The sequence below is a fragment of the Ciconia boyciana genome, chromosome 3 (genome assembly GCF_034638445.1).
Source record: "Ciconia boyciana chromosome 3, ASM3463844v1, whole genome shotgun sequence".
NCBI classification, from domain to species: Eukaryota; Metazoa; Chordata; class Aves; order Ciconiiformes; family Ciconiidae; genus Ciconia; species Ciconia boyciana.
The window spans coordinates 32,704,818-32,723,802 of NC_132936.1; the positions used below are offsets into that span (position 1 = coordinate 32,704,818).

General features: G+C 39.2%; 1 protein-coding gene across 1 annotated transcript in view; it reads left to right on the forward strand.

Moving 5' to 3' along the window:
• Positions 1-1,619: 1,619 nt before the first annotated feature.
• Positions 1,620-18,985, forward strand: part of ADGRB3 (adhesion G protein-coupled receptor B3) — a 464,328-nt gene continuing 446,962 nt past the window's right edge. The window contains exon 1 of the mRNA XM_072857823.1: positions 1,620-2,373. Within this exon, the coding sequence (XP_072713924.1) occupies positions 1,620-2,373 (754 nt within the window). The remainder of the gene's footprint in view (positions 2,374-18,985) is intronic.

An 18,985-nucleotide genomic window follows, 5' to 3' on the forward strand; every position in this document is an offset into this window, starting at 1 on the left:
GGAGGACCATGTTATTTATTGAGATAGACACTCAGAAAGGAGAAAATCTGACCGTGTGGATAGACCCGGCAGCAGCTCTGCTTTTTTTTAAAAAACCTCCGCTATAAAGAGGGTTAGAGTTGGTGCTGCTTTGCCCATTTCAAGATTCAGAGTTTGAATTATAATCTAGGAGATACGAAAATCTCTTCAAGGGAGCTTAATCTGGTGATTTGCTGTGTGTTACGCAATGGGAGACAGAAGATGCCTTGCTGTTTGGTGAGGAGATGAAAAGCTAGGCAAAAACACACATCAAAACTCAGTAACGGTGCCTGTGTCTGCCTCTGCTTACAGAGCAACAGTGGAAGAGACTGCAATCTAGAGAGTTTTGAAATTAGCTTGGCATCACTTCTGTCTGCTTGCATTTGACAGCGGAAGGCGAAAAGCTACTCTTTGTAAGAGAAGCAACTTCTCAAAGGCTAATGCTGAAAACGTTCTATTTGAATTTTTTGGGTAACGTTACAGAGGTAAATATAACTAAGGTTTGCTTTATTAACCTAGGCCACTGTTAAGAGAACAGAGCATGTGGAGGCTGTAACGGTTGACAGGTGCAGTAAAACAGCTTTATTTGGAGATGCTAGCAGAGAAAATGTAATATGTCTTTCATCATTCAAGCGCACATCTGCAAAACACAGCTAATCAGACAGTACAAGATACTCATAATAAGAGGACAAGTGCAGTCCAATAGGTGCAGAGATCCTGCTGTAGCACTGGCAGCTATATAGAGATACTGGATGTAGATACTAATACAGTGATCCATTTTATATATCCTAAGAGGTTGTAGCAGATTGAAATCATTATCTTAAAAAGCTGGCATTTAGTGGTAGTGTCAGACCAGCGCGAGTTTCATCTGTCTTTGTTTCTTTCCCCAATAGTCTCAAGATTGTATTAATACATTAATCTCAGTATTTCCTGCCTGGGTTTTCTTTTTGTAGAGACCCCTGTATACCAGGTGGCCACTGCGAAGGCATGTAGGCATGTGTGAGATAATGTTCTATCTGTAACAAATAATAATTTGTGTGTTTTTAAATTATGGCTGTAATTCTTCACAGTTAGTTCTCAGACATAATAGAAAAATAATATATAACAACAGATGCTACTGGCTTTCTTGTTCTGTTCCGGTGAAATTCTGCGTGTGCATATTGTATATGCATATATATTACTCTAGGAGACTACTTATTTACTTTTTGAAGAAATAAATAAATAAATTGCCCTTTTCTTGGTCTGTCGGGTAAGGCGTCTAGGTTTTTACCTAAGTTGAGCAATTCTAGTCCACGCCATGATGACTACATCCTAGACAGGAGAGGACATTCCTATTAATAATCTAATAGATGTTGTTTTTTAATTTGACTGTCGAAGACTTGGCTGTTGCGATGGCCACGTGATGGCGCTGTGCACACAGCAGCAAACCCGTCCCCTGCGTTATAAAATAAAAATTACCTGCCCTTCTTTCTGAAAGGGGCTCTAACTGCAAGCTTGAAAACAGCTGGCTCGAATATTGGAAGGAGTTTGGTTTTCAATGCGTGAAGAATTCTACTTGCATTTTTATTTCATTTCATCTCCTGCAGGCCAAATGACATAGGATGAAGGCTGTTCGTAATTTGCTGATTTATATATTTTCCACCTATCTACTGGTTATGTTTGGATTTAATGCTGCCCAAGACTTCTGGTGTTCCACGTTGGTGAAGGGGGTCATTTATGGATCGTATTCTGTAAGTGAAATGTTTCCTAAAAACTTCACAAACTGCACTTGGACGCTGGAAAATCCAGATCCGACCAAATATAGTATTTACCTGAAATTTTCCAAAAAGGACTTCAGCTGCTCCAACTTTTCCCTCTTGGCTTATCAGTTTGATCATTTTTCCCATGAAAAAATAAAGGATCTTTTAAAAAATAATCATTCTATAATGCAGCTCTGCGATTCCAAGAATGCTTTTGTATTTCTGCAGTATGATAAGAATTTTATTCAGATACGCCGCGTCTATCCTATCGATTTCCCAGGATTACACAAAAAAGAAGACGACCAAAAATCCTTCTTTGAGTTTTTGGTGTTGAACAAGGTGAGCCCAAGCCAGTTTGGGTGCCATGTGTTATGCACTTGGTTGGAGAGCTGCTTGAAATCAGAGAATGGGAGAACCGAGTCCTGTGGGATCATGTATACAAAATGCACCTGCCCTCAGCATTTGGGAGAATGGGGAATAGACGACCAGTCCCTGGTGTTGCTCAATAACTTGGTGCTGCCCCTCAACGAGCAGACAGAGGGCTGCCTGACCCAGGAGCTGCAAACTACCCAGGTCTGCAACCTCACCAGAGAAGCCAAACGGCCGCCAAAAGAAGGTAGGTGCTTCTTGGAGGGGGGGCTAAATCCCACACCGGTGTGTAGGTCCTGCTGCCGGCTCTCCTTGATACTCACATTCATTTGACTTGCTCTCCACTCCAGCTTGCCTCTAGACGAGGCAAAAAGGCTGGAGAAGATGCACCCTCCCTCAGGGCAGGGAGGGCTTCATTTTCATTTTTAAACTGGCCTAACCTTCAGCATATAGTTCTGCTGAGCACTGTTGAAATTCCTCATAAGTAGGAGCCATCTGTTCCCAGCTCCCACTTACAGTAATGCCCACAGGTGGCAAGCCAGGAATCGCTCTCCCCCTCATCACCTCTTTACTGCAACCACCCGACTACAAAATCTTGGCCCTCTTGATACAATCCCTTGACTTTGCAAGGAAAACATTTCCAAAGGCATGCAGGCAACCTTTTACCATGGTCAGGACACCTGGTCTCAACTGGGCCGGACCTCAACAACCTCAAACCAAGCCAAAAGCAGATGTAGTTCTTTAGGGTGAACCCTCTGCCTGTGATGCCTGAAGATGGAGGCACCACACAGAGTCAGTACTACTGTTTTGACCTGCTGGGAGCGCAGCAAAGGGGCCGTGGGCTGCTGCTGCGCCCCTTCTCCAGGCAGCCTCAGCTCCAGGAGATGAAGGCTCTGAATCTCATAGCAATATTAGTGAGGGGGGGGTTGATGTGTCAGTCCCAGAAGCTGCTTCGTGTCCCTGCTGGAAAAGGGGGGTTGTGGAAGGGTGGGAAAACAGGGGTCCAGCAATTAGAGTGGCAGCCTTCTGCCTTGCCCCTCTGCTTCATACCTCTTGTTTTGGCCTCCTGGCATTTTGGGGAGGTCGGGGGGTGATTTTGGGAAGGATACTGGGGGGATGAGAGGCAGAGAAAGCATAGGTTGAACCTAGATGGGGGTCTCTGGCTGCAACCTATGGGCGAGGGGGTCCTTCAGAGCAGCCATGCGGGAATGGGGGAAGGAGGGGGATGTGCCCCTGCGGCAAGGGATAAATCATCGAGCCCAGGGTATTGCATTTTAATGCAGGAAATGTTCCCTCTCTCCTTGTTTTCTGCATAGCCACAAAGCTCCCAGTCTGTGGTGAGGCAGCGCCAAGCTCCCAGCCCCCCTAATAGAAGTTGCTTTGTGGAGGAATGTAACATTGACACGTTGTTAGGAGAGGATTTTCTTTAAGGGCAGCCAAGCCCCAGTGCTGTGGGAGAAGAAAAGCTGAACTTGCTCCAGCTGCTGCGGTGCCAGCGGCCGCGGGCAGGGCCGGGGGGGAGCGGCGGGATGAGGGACACTTTGGTGTCCTGCAGGTCAGCGCCTCTCCCAGCATCCAGCAGCTCGGAGCCCAGGAAACAGAGCCATCTTAAATGACGGGGAAGCTCGTGTCCTGTAAAAAACTCCCAGAGAAGCCTGTGCAGCGGCAGGGATGGTATTTAACATCGTTTAGAGCTAATTAGCGGCCTGGGAGGACGAGGCAGCCCTGGCCGCGGAGCCCGGGGGGCAGCAGGCAGAGCCGGGGCCGGGCGGGAGCCCCGGGGGCTGCGCGGGGGCGGCCGCCTCAGCCCTCCGCTCAGGGCTCTGCGCGGGTGCGTAGGGGCTCACACCGCCCGTAAGCGGGCCGTAAAAGTTTGGGGGGAGCCGCTGCTTGCACCCTCTCCACCTCCGTCGTGCGTGTCATGGGCCAGGGCACGGGGAAGCCACGGAGCCCATCAGAAAACATAAACGCCGCAGCCGCAAAGCCGCGCAGGAGACGCAGCCGCGCTGTGGCGGCTGCCCCGCGTTAGCGGCCCCGCGCAAGTCTAGCGCGGCCCCGCGGAGGGGGCGGGCGGCGCTTCACCCGCGGCCCCAGCGCTGCGGGAGGCGCTCCCGCGTGGGAGAACGGCGCTCCCCCCCCTCGCCGGCCCTGATTTCCATCCTAAGGTACCACCACCTCGTTGGTGGGGCTGGGGGAGAAGGAGTGCAAGCACAGAGGGGTGCGCAGGCAGCCGGGGGGCCTTCATACCGCTCGCAAAAATACGCTGAATTCCAGGGGGATGCGTGTCTCCCAGTTAAAGCACCTGTTTCTGAAATTTCCTTAATGCAAAGGACAGAGGAAGCTCAGGGCAAACATTTTTTTCTTTTCCTTAAATTTTGAAACACGTTTCCAACGTATTTTGCTTCCAATTTCAGACATATTTTAATTCTTGCCCCTGCTTGTGGGTTTTCCTGGATATGAGCTTGAGAAACGGCATTGTTAGTGGGGGTGGAAATTTCGCTTGGTAGGTGGAAGGTTTCCTTCACTTCTTTTTCACTGTATTTAGTGTTTTTTTGGTGTTTCTGAGAATTTGAACAGTAATACAATTATTTCAATGTTTTATTTAATTACTTTAATGCGCTTGGAAATTCTTCATCAGATTGTTACTAAAAGTTATAATCAGTTAGCAGATTAAGCCTCACAGTACTTCTCAGTAGTAGTACGCTCTTTGTCTTCCACTCAGTGTTTAAAGCATTTTCCCCCTTTCCTCAGAAGGCTAAAAATCTGCAAGAGAGGTGTGTTGAGTCTTTGTCTTCTGTAGATATAGTCACATTTATCAAGCACATCAGTCAGTGTATTTGTACGTGTAAAGCTGGTTTGTGGTTCAGTTGAAGGCTTTATTGAGGGTTCAAAATGTAGAATATTCCTGCCACAAACATAATGCAATTCATCACTTGTGTCAGCAAACATCTAGGCAAGAAATGCAAATTTTGTTTTCACAGACAATCTAGTTCAAGTTAGATCGGCACAGATAACAAAAATAAGGTTGACCAATAACTAAGAAAATGGTTTCTTGTTGTTAGAGTTCATAGTGGTAACTGAAAGTACAGTTTTGTTAGTGTAAGTTCAGTTTTAAGGGGAATGGAGTTTGCCTAACAGTGTGAGAGTGCTCTGGACTTGGTAAGATTGTGTTTTATGAATTAATGTATTACTTTGAGGGTTGGTACTGACATTGCCTAGCAATGACTTTTAGAAAGGAATTGCAAAGACCTGACAGCTTTTTACAGTATTATGCATACCCTCCTATCCTTCAGATTTGCTTTCATCAAGCTTGACTGTATGAAGTGCAAAATCTTTTTCCAAAACTATTTCCAGTCACATTTTAGAACCATAATGTAAATAGAGAGCATTTAGATTAAAGCCTACTGTTTCTTTTTTGAACCTCTGAAGATTTTTACAATTTTGAATATGATAAATGGCTTAGAAAAATGGATGAAAGTCAGTATTTTTCCTTTTTAAAAGAGTGTTGCAGTTTACAAAAGATGTGACAAGTATACAATTAATTATTTTGTTTCTAAAAGTGCTGAAGTGTTGAACAATAAAGGGAACTAGGTCAAAAAAGGAAGCTGTAACTATTATTTTTTTAATAAAATGGTTTGGAAATATGTGGTTTAATCAGCACTTCTTCCATAGGGAGATCATCTTTGGTGTCACTGATTAAAGCAATATGGAAAATCGCCACATTTTCACTAAGACCCAGTTTCATTGTATCTCGATCCTTTTCCGTAGTGCTACATCTGAGGTGCTTAGACTGGATCAAAGCACTAGCAAATAGATCTCAATGAACACTCTGGCAAGGTCTTGAATTTAAGGGTTCAGGGGAATTTGTCCTCTTGATCTTCAGTGCTGTGACTGAAGTATCTCATGAAGTTTCTGTCAATAAGACAGGGCTCAGTTCCAACTTCAGTGGACCTGTAAAGCCTTTGCATGTAGTCAATCCATACAATTTTATGAATGATGACAGTAAGAATGCAAAAATGTCTTTTCTTATTGTGACCATTACAAAGCCATAATATTATTGTGGGTTTTTATAATAGTTACTTAGACAGAAACTAAGAGAGAACTTCCCCTGTTTTACTGCCATATCTGACAGGGGCCCGCATAAAACAATGAAAATAATTATTTCGTCCTCTTACTTTCATCCAACAGAAGAAAACAAGAGAGGGGATATTCACATTAATTAAATCTTGGCATTTAGAGTTCCAGGCTTAATCTTGTGTATCTTTTTCAGCCACTCTAAAATAATTTTAGTAGGGATTTTTTAATATGCTAGAAAAGTAGCATTGGTCTACTTTGTCATAAATTCTAACAGCTCACTGTGTACTAGCATCTCAGTATTCAGCAACTGATTTATTTATTTTTTCCTAATTTCAGATCTGAAAACAACAGGGATATCTTAACAGATAATTTACTATAATAGATGGCTCTTTAAAACAATAATTTATGACATTGTCAAATAATAGTAAGATGTAGGACACAGATAGTTTTGTGAAGCTTTCATGGCATGTACGCATTTATTTATGTCATTCCATGAATACCCACCTCCTGTTGCACACATTTAAGATTAATTTATAATATTAATCACATAGCCAGAGGTCACTGGCTGGCTGAGTAGGTTGGACATCCCTAGTCAGAAAGCCATAGACAGTAATAACATGTCATAGCATGGCTCCATCAGAGGATTTAAACTGTTAAATCAGTGCAGGGTTTGTCTAGGAAGATCAAAAGTTACAAAATGGAGTCTAACAAGCATACACTGTACAGGGATATTTAATATTTAGCGTGCAACAACTATTTGAGACTAAAGCAAAATTTAGAAAATCCAAAATAAATAAAAATGTTCTCCAGAATATTGAATGAGTACAGTAACATACTTGGAAGACTCTTAATAGTTTTTATATCCTGCTGCTTGCAGTGGTTTTTGTATCCATGAGTTCAAGGAGGCAAAGGAAGATGAGCACTAATGGAAGAACAGGTTTTTAAATTTTGCGTGAAAGGTATTTTTCATTATGACTTATAACATATTGTTTAAAATCTTAAAATTGAAATACTAAAATAACCTGTTACCATGCAGGTTACGAGCAGATATGAGCAGTTTGTTATCACACTGTTATGAGCTGTCTGATCTCAGTGAAAATCTAGAATGTAAAGAAGAATAATTTCACTTTACATAATTTTTTACATGACTATTATTCCTCCTAAAATGTTCATGGCCAAAATCATCATAGAAACTTTCATAAAATCAGTTAGAGACATTGTGTTTCTTCTTTATGGGTCTGGTTCCCAGTTGAAAGAAATGTTTCAAAATCTCCTATGGATTCCAGTGTGCTTCATATAATGCCCTTTTTTGCTTACTTTGCTAAAAGAAAACAATCACCCTAAACATTTATATTCTTAGTACATATTTGGGTCACTCTGGACCACTCATAATAGGATGCTTTATCAGAGCCATGCATGTTTGATTTCAGATTCTTTTTTTTGAAGTGATGCACTGTAGAAAAAGCATTAATGATGAGAATCTCTTTTAATCAATAAGCCCTACCTTTGTTTTCAAGGATTATATGCTATTATCACTAATGATTGTACTTCAGTTTGTGCTGTATCGATCACTTCCACCTGATTTACTTCAGTAAACTGTGAAACTTGTTTTGATGTAAAGTTTAGATGTTTGTGTGCAAGAGTAATCAGCACTTCCCATATGTGTACTGAATTTGGTGGGATTTGGATCAATCCATAAGTGAATTTTCTGATACCTTCAAACAGGAAAATACCCAGACAATTTCCTTTATGGTAGAAAAAGCCTATATAAATGGCTTTGCTTCCAGTTATTTAAATGCTTTATTAGTAAATATACTTGGTTATATATATATGTCCAAGTGGTAATGTCTTTGGTATCACAGATTCTATCAGTATTTTGTTCAGCACTTAGCACACTAACAAGATGGCTTATTACTTATTTTGTGGGAAAGGTCAGCCTTCTGTAGTCAAGTGTTTGCCCTGCCTTCAGCGAGATCACAAATGTACTGTATAGGATCTGAATACCAGTTTTTCATGAGCTCATTGATTGCTTAAAACATTCATGGCTTCAATGGAATAGTATGTTGGAAGCTGTACAATAACCAAACCCAGGATTTTGGTTCCGCAGACTGCAATTTTTGCTTGAATTAAACCTGTATTTATGTGCATTATTGCACATCAGACATCGTGGAGACCTGCTCTCAGCTGAGGACAAATGCTACTAGACACCTCCACTCTAAAGAGCACAGAACATAAATAGGAACCAGTGATAAAGAATGGGGAAGGTACATGAAGAAATTAAGTGTTCAGACTGAAGTCAAAGCATATCCAAATTAGGAACAGAATTCTGACTGTCTTGCTGCTGGCTCCAGTGAACAAGTACTCGATAGTACTGAGTCCTGTACCATCAAATATTTCAGACCAGTCATGCCTTCTTTGTTTGCCTTTCTCATACCAGTAAGCTGTGGCTTTTTTCTTCAAATACTTCTATTACACTTTGTCTGGGTGGGCAGAGTATACAATATGTTTACTGTATTTTAGACCTTGTCCTCTGATTTGCTTGTGCTTTTGACAAATGTGAAAGTGTTCACGTGTAGAACAGCCATTAACAGAAGTTAATGGTGATTCTGTTTACATAGTGGGATTTCAGATATTAGGTCTCAGTGACATTACATGGAATTATATTATGACATTATGCAGATACTGCATTTCTTATTATTATGCAGTGTTTTATACCTATGTATTTATATTTTATACATTTATATAATACAGTGATTATATGATCTATTACATTTAATATGTTCTCCTGTGCTCTTTTTAAAGCAATTTATCCTCTTCTGTTCAAATCTATCCATATTGCTGTTTTGTTTAGTTTTCTATTTGCAGAAGCATGGAAAAATCTGCTTTGTGTGTTGGTATACACAGAGGAATTTTCAGATGAGACTTTCTTTTTCTTTTCTTAGGGAATTAATTTTATGAAGTTTATTCAGTTGTGTTTTATCAAAGGATTCCAACTCAAAGTTGTTGTAGTTCTCAAATTGAAGTTTAGCTGTTCATTTATAAATATGCAGTAATTGTAATAAAACAAAGGTCACTGCAGAATTCTATTGAGCATTATTTGCATTCACTGTTAACAAGAACTATAAAATGCTCTTTAGGATAGAGAAAGCTGTACATGATATAAAATACAAATTTACAAATTATGCATCACTGATTTATGAATATTTCAGAGTTTGAGCCCTTTCTATGCTTGTTAAATCTCAAGAGGAAGATAGTCAAATTTTTCAAAGTCATTCTCAGTTTTGTTAATCTCTTAGAGAAGTTATAAATAAAGTTTTTGTCAAATAACTGACACATTCTTCTGATGGACTAGTCACCACCAGAATTAATAAAAACAATCTATAATAACAATGTATGAGACCAATGTTGTTACTTTACTCTGCAAAGGCCAGATTATTGTCCTTACTCAAGGCAAATTCCCCATGCTATCAATATAATTTGGTCTAAATGAAGATTAGATTAGAGCCCACAAAAGAGATGTGAAACAGTGATAGCATGTGTTCTTTCTACCAACAGGAAATTATTTCATAATTTGTATTAACTAAGATTTTTTTTTTTTTCTCTGTAGTTTTACTTTTGAAACCAACCTTGACATTTGGTAGAGGAAGGCAGATGCACTAAAAAAAAATGCAATTTTGTAACTGCTTGCTGCATTTCCTTTTTAGCTGGTCAGCCTATCTCTTTACGTGCTTTACTTCACTTTCTAATTTTTGTTGTTCTTCATTATCTGAAGGGGAAACAAGGCATATGACATACTCAAATTAGTATTTCTTTGATGGTGCTGAAAATGTGTGCAACTGAAATTTGGAAGGAAGCTATTTTCAGTTATTCAGTTCAAATTTTATTTATATCTCCTTGAAACGGCAAAACCACAACAAAAATGTAAACTTTGAATACCATTAATTTTTTGGTAGCTTGATAGAAAATTGGTGACAATGGGGAGAACAATGTGTCATCCCTTTTTGGGCAGTTTTCACCAATTTGCTCTCTTTTATTCTTCAGGAGTTGTAAAACACTTTGGGAGCTGACTTTGATTCCTGTTGTTCTTCTTCATGTACTGCTAGCTCATTCATCAATTATGCAGAGACAGTGCTTGTTTATAGCATGGTTTATAACTTTCAGCCATAGCTGATAGTTGTGTGCTATTGAACAGCTTCGGTGAAGGATGATGGGAGGATGAAGGATCAAAAGAGCAATTCTCTGACTCTTAGCTATGGAAAGTGATTAACATGACTTCCAACCTTACCACTTCTAACTAGCATTGGAAATTCCTTATGTTAAGTGGGAATTTGTTAACTAGTGTCATCAACTGAGGTATGTTATCACAAGTTGCTTGTGAGAATCTGAGACCCCATTGCTGCTGAGATGGCTCCGGCTTCACTTCCTTCCCTTTGCTGAGCTATGTGAGTACACCAGCCAAGCAGAAAACTATTCACCTTGGATGATCTTGATGTTGGGTGAGTGTGCCATGATGGCCCAGCTAAACCTCCATCAGTACCAAAAAGTGGCACAAGAAAGAGATGGAGAGGAGCAGTGGTGCTGGTTCAGCCAGGTTTAGATTTGCTTAGGCAAAAAAAAAGTCTATCAAAATGTGATCAATACATGTTACGCTTGCCCGCTCTTTTGCATACGTTAGCAGCCAGTTACACCATATTGTGTTTCTAGGCAGCTATACCAGGTTTGGTTACAGTATTACTGGTGGATCCTTCAAAATAAAGTCCAAGATACATGTTTATCCAGGGCTTCCTGCTTACCATTAAAGAGTGGTCCAGACTGATGTAAAAGTGTGCGCAGAGTGCTCGGGGATGAGTCTGCGAAGCCTTTGGAGCTCATTACTGTAGTGCAGCTAGAAAGGACTTAAATTACAGATTAGAAAATCAGGGAATTGAATTCATGCTATTTATTGGTTATGAGGAATAATGTTGTACATACTTCATGCAAGAACACTTTTTCCCGAAAGGGTTTTGGAAAATCTTAAGTCTGAAGATTTCATGTGGAATATTTCTTCGAATCCTAGATGGTTCACTTCTTCTTATACAGTGTTTGCTTCTCTATCCTATGAATATATTCTTTGCAGTCCCTTCTGTACTGTATACATAGAAGATTTCAATTGTCAGCAAAGCTGGGCACTTCAGGTTGAACTAACGAGTTATGTTTTTATCCTTGGAAGTGTTTTGTTTGTTCTGTGGCATTGGCTGATATCTGCAGTGATTGGCACACATACAGATGCTCCGTACTGGTAGGTTTGAAGGTTGATAGATGTGCTTCATACTGACAAAGGAGAGGAGGAAAAATGTTCAGCACTGCAGGTGTAATGTGACTACAGAGCCCAGTCCAGCTGGTCCCGTCTGCACCAAATGTCTAGGAAGTCACTAATTATATAGAGAGTATCATGAAGGTTCACTCTCCTTGGAAGGGAGGAGGGTGCCAAGGCTGGGATAGTAGCCAATCCCAACACCTGATAAAGTTGTAGGAGTTATGTATACGGCCATAGGGCTTCAGCTGATTATGCTATTATTTGGGTTCATAAATGTGATAGATATAAGTTTCACCTCTTGAAGCAGAATTATGATCAGAAGGAAAGTTTGACAGTTATTGTCCTGGGAGAATGTAATATACTTAATTGGAGCTGGGCCTGAAATCAATGTTTTCCTGTCTCATAAATGAATGTTCAAATTATTGCATATTCGTTCTCTTTAGTCCGCTGAATTTTTAATTTATCCACAAAAATTGGGGCAGCTTCAAATTTAGGAAAAATCAAGAATATTCCTATTCCTTGACCAGACAACCTTCTGAGAAGCAGAGCCACTGAGTCCACATTGCTCCAGGTGCTACAGTTGTTTACAGGGTGTCCAGGTTTGGGTTGGCAGTATATACACAGAAGATTATAAAAGGAGGATGCCATCTCTGGCTGTGGTTTGTGCAAAGCTTGGTCAAGCAGGAGTCATCCAAGACCACCTTTTGGATTCGGCCCTGATGGCAAATAGGTGCAAGTGACTCTCAGGAGTCTGCTACTTCTCACAGCTAAAGAAATGCCCAGACCCTTGTGTGCACCTTGTCCATGTTGCTTATGGCTCTTAGACACCAGCAGGTGTGGGCTGCCCTAGGATGAACATTTTGGAGGTCTCCACTTTGGATGTAGGCCTTGGAAGTGATGATAAGGCATGTAAATTTATTGGATTTCTTTTGTAAATACAGCTTCTGTGCATCACTTCCTGTCCCTGTGGTATTATTATAATAGTACTGCCTTGCCTTCTGGTGATATTATGAGGATAAATACGTCAAAGTTTATAGTTTGCTCAGTAATCAGTATCATACAGGTACTTAAAATATATAGATTATGCCATCACTGCTAAACCTGAGATTTTTTTTTTTCCCCATAGTTCTGATGAAAATCAAATCCATGTTGTCTTCAAGTATTTTCTGATGCTTGAAGTGAAAGTGTGATTTTATTGGATGTTTTGCAGATGAAATATATGAAGGGAATGAAGGACTCTTACATTTATCTCCTATTCCATGCTTTTAAGGTTTTGAATAATGGCTTTTTGTCCATGTGAAATCTGAAGTGTTGCAAAAAACAGATTTTAGTCTGATAACATAACGCATACAGTACCTTTACAATAAAAGAATTTCTGTCATAAATAAAACATGAAGGGGAACCCAAGCATGCCAGGATGTAGCATCTAAATATTTTTCAGACATGACTAAATTCGTGCTTTTGTGTTCACTTGTACATAATTAATCTAATTGAATCAACAGGATTATTCATGTAAATGGGATTTAATTAAAAGCAGGTTCGTCAGTAAATACCCTCGATTGAAAATGTGGGTACCCTAAATATATCTAATCAATATTAGAACAGGAAACCATTATTTTATTATTAACAATAATTTCTCTAAATATTATTAAATAAATTAATTATAAAATAAATAATAAATTGTTATCAAATAAATCAATAGTAATTAATATTACTAATAAATTAATAACGCATTTACTATATATGGACTGTCTATAAGTTGGATAAATATTCTTTGTTCTTGTTATCCTAGAACCTAGTTTTGTCCAGTTCCCAGGTCTGCACTGCTTTAAATGATCATCAGTGTATTCTTCATTAGCTCTGGGATCCCCAGTGCTATCCTCTGCCCCTCACTGACCCTGCCAGACCTGTGCTCCCCTGCACTGCATCCAGTGTCTCCTGCTTGGACACCTCTGCTCTCAAACCATTCTCTCATTGCCATGACTGTGCTCTTCTGCATTGCATCATTACGCTGAGGCAATAAGTACGTCATTCGGTACAGAATAACTGTTCGTTGCTACCATCTATAAAAAGAATATGGCTTTACTAAGATAAGCAAAAAAGTTAAACAAATCAGGCAATAGCTGCCTGGTCATTAAACAAGCTAAACAAAGCTCCAGGAAGAACAAGACAAGTTCAGACAATACCTGACATGTCCTGAGGCTTTTTAATGGCAACGGCGGTGCTGTATTTATTGGGATACAGGGCTACACTAAAAAACATTTAGAATTAATCAGCAAGAATGGCAATCGTTATCGTCATTGTGCTTTTTTTTTCCTTTCTGTTGAATGTGTCCAGGAACTACCATGGAATTTGTTACGAAATTTCAGCATTCTAAAGCCTGCATCTTTTTTTTATTAGATGAAAGAAAAAGTAGTATCACCTTACAGATTTATATTTGACAAATGGTATCAAACTAGACACATCTGGATAAAAACAGGAATCGCTTTAGGAGCAGTTGGCTGATGTTTGGCTATGACTGACACTACTGTAGGAATAGATGCTTCTTAATTCTTGTTTTTGTGTAAATTTGGGGTTGTATTTGTCTCTAAACTTTTCCTTTCACCAAACATTTTAGATATATGATATGTGTTTGAACACAAAGTTGACAGTCATTTAAGATGACAGTCACTGTCAGGGAGTTTCTTCCTAAGAAAGAGAGGGCATTAAATTATGAAGTATTGGAAGATAATATTTATTGTATTCTGAGCTGTGGAAGAATATGTGGCCCTGAAGAATGTGAGTATACCTAGTAAAGGTTATAAAAAACCATGACAAAAAGGTCATCTTAACAACAGAATTTATGATTTACTTAGATGGAATGAGGTGAGAACTGCAAAAGCAAGCACATAGGATGTTTTGGTGATCTACCGAAACACTGTCCAGCAATTATTAGATTTCAGAGGTTGGTAACTGCCATTTTTTAAAATCCTAACTGAATATCTTACAAAAATTCTGTGGCATAGTGTGAAAGGATTTTTTGCATTTCTAGGGTCTGTTTTCTATTGTGTGTATACTTCAACCACAGTATTTCACTTCAAACAGTTGGGTATGGAAGATCTCAGAGAATCATTTTGCATTAAAATCAATGTGGATCTTTTCAATGATCTGGTTGCTATTTTTTTGGTTAAGAGAGATCTCAATTAAAAAATACAAGTTATTTTGCTAGCAGCACAGGATGTTGTGAATTGCATAGCCCTGTTAACATGTATCTTTGTTACATGTCTGATACCAATGAAGGATTCAAAAGTTTTGTCCATTCAGTCTTTTGTCACAGCTCAGTTGTCATTACAAGTTTTGAGCTTATGTTTCATGACTACTTACAGTCTTTGTACATTTTAAGGGTGAATACTGTTCATTAAAGGTGATCTTTTTTGGCAAATTCAGGAGAATCACTGTGGTATTCTGAAGAGAAGTCTATGTGGACCTTTACACAGGGAGAAAATTAGATTCCAAATCAGCTGAAAAGATCAACATTTAGAAAGTATTTGTGTCTGTTATATGGATTAATTAAAAATGCATAAGTAAATTAAACAATGGAGACTAGGCATAGGGTATAGTGGAGATTCCTTGAGGAAAAAAATACTGGAGATGCTAAATCTGTTCTATTGAAAGACACTATTGCGATATGACACCAAGATGGTGTCTGGTACTGTGATATAATTGGGAATCCTGCCATTTCAGGACAGGGATCCTTTTGGCATACAGGCAAAAAGACTCCCCGTATTCTCCTTTGTTCCTTTGGCAGAAACACATTGCTCATGGTAGTAGTAATGCGCTGGTGAAGACTCAAAGTGCTGTGTTGATCAGAGAATACGTTATGTGCATGCTAAGTTGAAGGATGATCACACACTGTTCCTCTCATAAGGCAGACCCTCAGGCCACAAAGTCCATTTCAGCGTATTTGGTATTTATAACTTGTAGTTCTCTGTTAGAAATTGTCACATTGCCCTGATGGAGCTCACAGCTAAATACTGAGCAGGCTTCTTGGTTTGCAGCTCATACCACAAGGTTTATACATACTTAAGCTTCCCTTGAATTTATACTGGCTCTAAGCATGTTTTGTGCTTTTTTTTTCCTTGGTCTCCCTGCGCTTTGTCTTGTCTCTAGGTTGTTAGCTCTTTACATTACTCTTTCAGCTAAACCCTCAGATTTCCCAGAAGCTTGCACTTTCACAGAACTCCAGTCTTATTAGTACTCTAAGCTTACAGTTTATCCCTTCTGGGGCATAAAATAGGTGAAGTAAACAAACACAGAAGCTTTGTAGGAATTACAAATGAAAAAAATACAAAACAAAACAAAAGAAAAAAAACAGTCTTTATTTCAGCTAGCCCAAGAAATGCACAGGCTTGGACAAAGAAATAGAATCCCTGTATTTAATTCCTTGGTTTTGTTTCCTCATCACTCCAGTCACGCAACCAGTTGAAGTTGAAGGCCTGTGAAGAGTCCAGTATTTCCAGCTTTACGCTCTACTTTGCACAAGATTCCTCTGTGTTATGAATTCTCTTCAAATCTGTTCCTTTTCTCCCATTGCTCTGTCCCATCAGCTTCCACTGGTTTCCTCCATTGGTTTTATGTGCAAAAAAGGTCTCAGTTACAAAAGACACATTATGCCTTCCAGCCCATGCCCCATTCATTTCTGCAAGTCCCATTACTGCTGTGATGGTAGTGGGTAGGCAGGCAACCAAATTGCTGTGGGTTAAGCTAGGATGTGAATTAAATGTGTATGTTGCCCAGAGCCTAGTCTTCCCTCAGTCAGGAAGCACTTTAACCACCAGTACGGAGTGGGGTTTCCTCTGAGTTGCTTCTGCTGACCCCATAAATCTTGCTTTCTTATTTCTTGCAGTGCTGTAGTTTCACAGGAATATCAGAACGTACCAACACTTAACGTTAGCCCCTTGCCTACTAGTGAGGGCAGTATCCCAGGAAAGAGAAAATATGGGCTTAAGTTCCTCAGGCTAAAGACGACTATTAACTTGTATATTCTCCTCCTTAAGCAATACTTACTTTAAGTAGCATACTTATATGTGAAACGTGTATTCCATCTTTTTCCATAGCTGGTATTTTTGAATAAAAGTGAACAAAAAGTCTTTGGGTTCAGCTCAGTACTTTCTCAGATATATAGCATTGCCCAAGAGTGCGTAGAGGTTTGGTCATCAGCAAGTTAGATGCCTTTTTCTGGTGCACAGCAGACTTGTGTGGTCACCTAGGTCCCCGACCAGGCTTGAAGAGGGAACAAAGTACAGTGTGCAGTCCTGGAAGCCTTTATTTAGGCCCATTGGGAACAGGGATGTCCCCACATAGGCACTTCAGGAGCTAATTCCAGGCCATCTGCACCACTTGCTTGAAATGAAGCTTCCAGTTCTGCTCAGTCCCCTTTTAGACAACAAAGCAGGTATCTACACCATGTACAAATATTGTGAGCTAATCCGTTTGCAGTAACCTTGAAGATTTTCATGATGTTTCTTGTCAAGCTTTGCTTATGTTATTATTTAGTTTCCATTGATGTCAGTAGGATTGAAGGGGAGAAGATGAGCCAGAGAATCTTTCATGTTCTCTGGTTTTGGATTCTTGTCAGTTTAAGCACAAGAACTACTAGAAAGAGCAACATGCATTCTTAAAAATGAAATTCTGAGTTAAATTTCTAGTTTTTATTTATAGCAAACATTCTTTTTTCCGTCTATATAAAAGCACAGTTACAAGTTAGTTACTCATTAGTGTAAGAAAGACAAAGGTACAGATGTTATTTAATCAAGATTTTATTTTTCTTATTGCAGTGGTTTCACTGTCACAAATGATTACTATGTTTTTAATAGATCTGCCGTGTGTAAATGCACTGACGTCTACCCAAATGTGACAACACCTTAATTGAAATGACATAAGAAGTCTTTGAAATCACATGAATTATAAACAATGTTGAAATACTTTCATTTATGAGTACAAATGTGTAACAAATGAAATGATTAAAATAAATAGTTCAATGTATGTTGTACATTTTCTTGTTTAAATTATTTATAATAAACCACACTATAAGCTCAGAGAAATGGAAATAATTGTCTACATAGAGACAATTGAGTCTAATGATATCATAAATCATTTACACTTTCATTTGGAGGATCTAGCTTATCAGAAACTGTTGAAATCAGTGTTTTTTACCACAGAATAATGACTGTATTCCTTGTAGCTTATTGTGTCTGCAATAGCACAGAAATGCTTTAGATTGTCCCCTGGATTTTTATGGGATTGTCTCTGGTCTGAGGATTATGGAATGTTAAATACTGTTAGGAGAGAGTAATCCATGTAGGCTGGTTGTCACCTCTGCCAAAGAAACAGATGGACTGATGACCTTTTCAGGGCAATGTTAGATCTATGTGCTTTTGAGTGGCAATGGTACTGGGAGCACTCTTGCTCTCTGAGTTGTCTTTATTCAGTTAATCTTCATTTGTATCACTGAATAGCTTTAATGACCAATCACAGCATTATTTTACTTTTTTTGTTTTGTTTTGTATTCAAGAAAATGTTATAAATTACCCCCTCTCTTTTTTTTTTAGTCACCCTGTCTCCAGCACATTTACCACAGCTGAATTTGTCCTAGTTCTCCCAGGTGAACATTTAGTAGCACGAATTTTGAACTCTGGCCAGGTATCACACATAAATGTCTTTGTCCACACAGGTGTCCCGTACAGCCTTTGAACACACATTTCTATTTTCCAAAAAGTTTCATTTTTGTGAACACCACTCATCAGTCACATGATAAGCACAACCACACAGCACTCAGTTTTATAGTACTAACAATTTTGTGTTCATTCATGTACAAATCCATGGTAATCAATGTCATCTCACTGAGAAATCTGCAGTTATAATGTTTAAACAACTTTGCTAATGACTTTAAACAGTATCTTCTGAATTTATATTTTTTTACTAAATTTGCATAAATGGTGTCTTTCTTATTCCTTTATATGTGCATTAGATTATTTCCTATATTTTTGCAGAAATTGTTGATACGCATTTATCAAAAGGCAATTTATGCCTCCAACAGTAAGTCTGGGAAGTTTATGAGAACAGGATCCTGGTTTCTGAGGCTACCCTCAACCATTTCAACACTAATAAAATAAATTAACAAAGTGCTGGTGTTCTTTATAGCAGTCCTTATGTATTTCTCAATTTAGAAAAAATGTTTGTAAACGTACAAGCTTCACATTTTTTTTTAGATTCTGCTCTGAATGGATAGAAAATAGTTGTAAATTTAGAACTGGGAAACCTGTGGAAAACATGGGTAAGTGAGGGTGGAAGCCTGAATTGTTTACAAAATCATCTGGGTGAGAACAGTTAGCTGGATGACTTTTTTGTTGCAAGTTAGCTTCTAGAACTGATGTCAGTCTCTGGAAGATCACTTAAGTTAGGAGGCCATACTCATGGTGTGGTTATATTTTAGCATTCCCCTGGT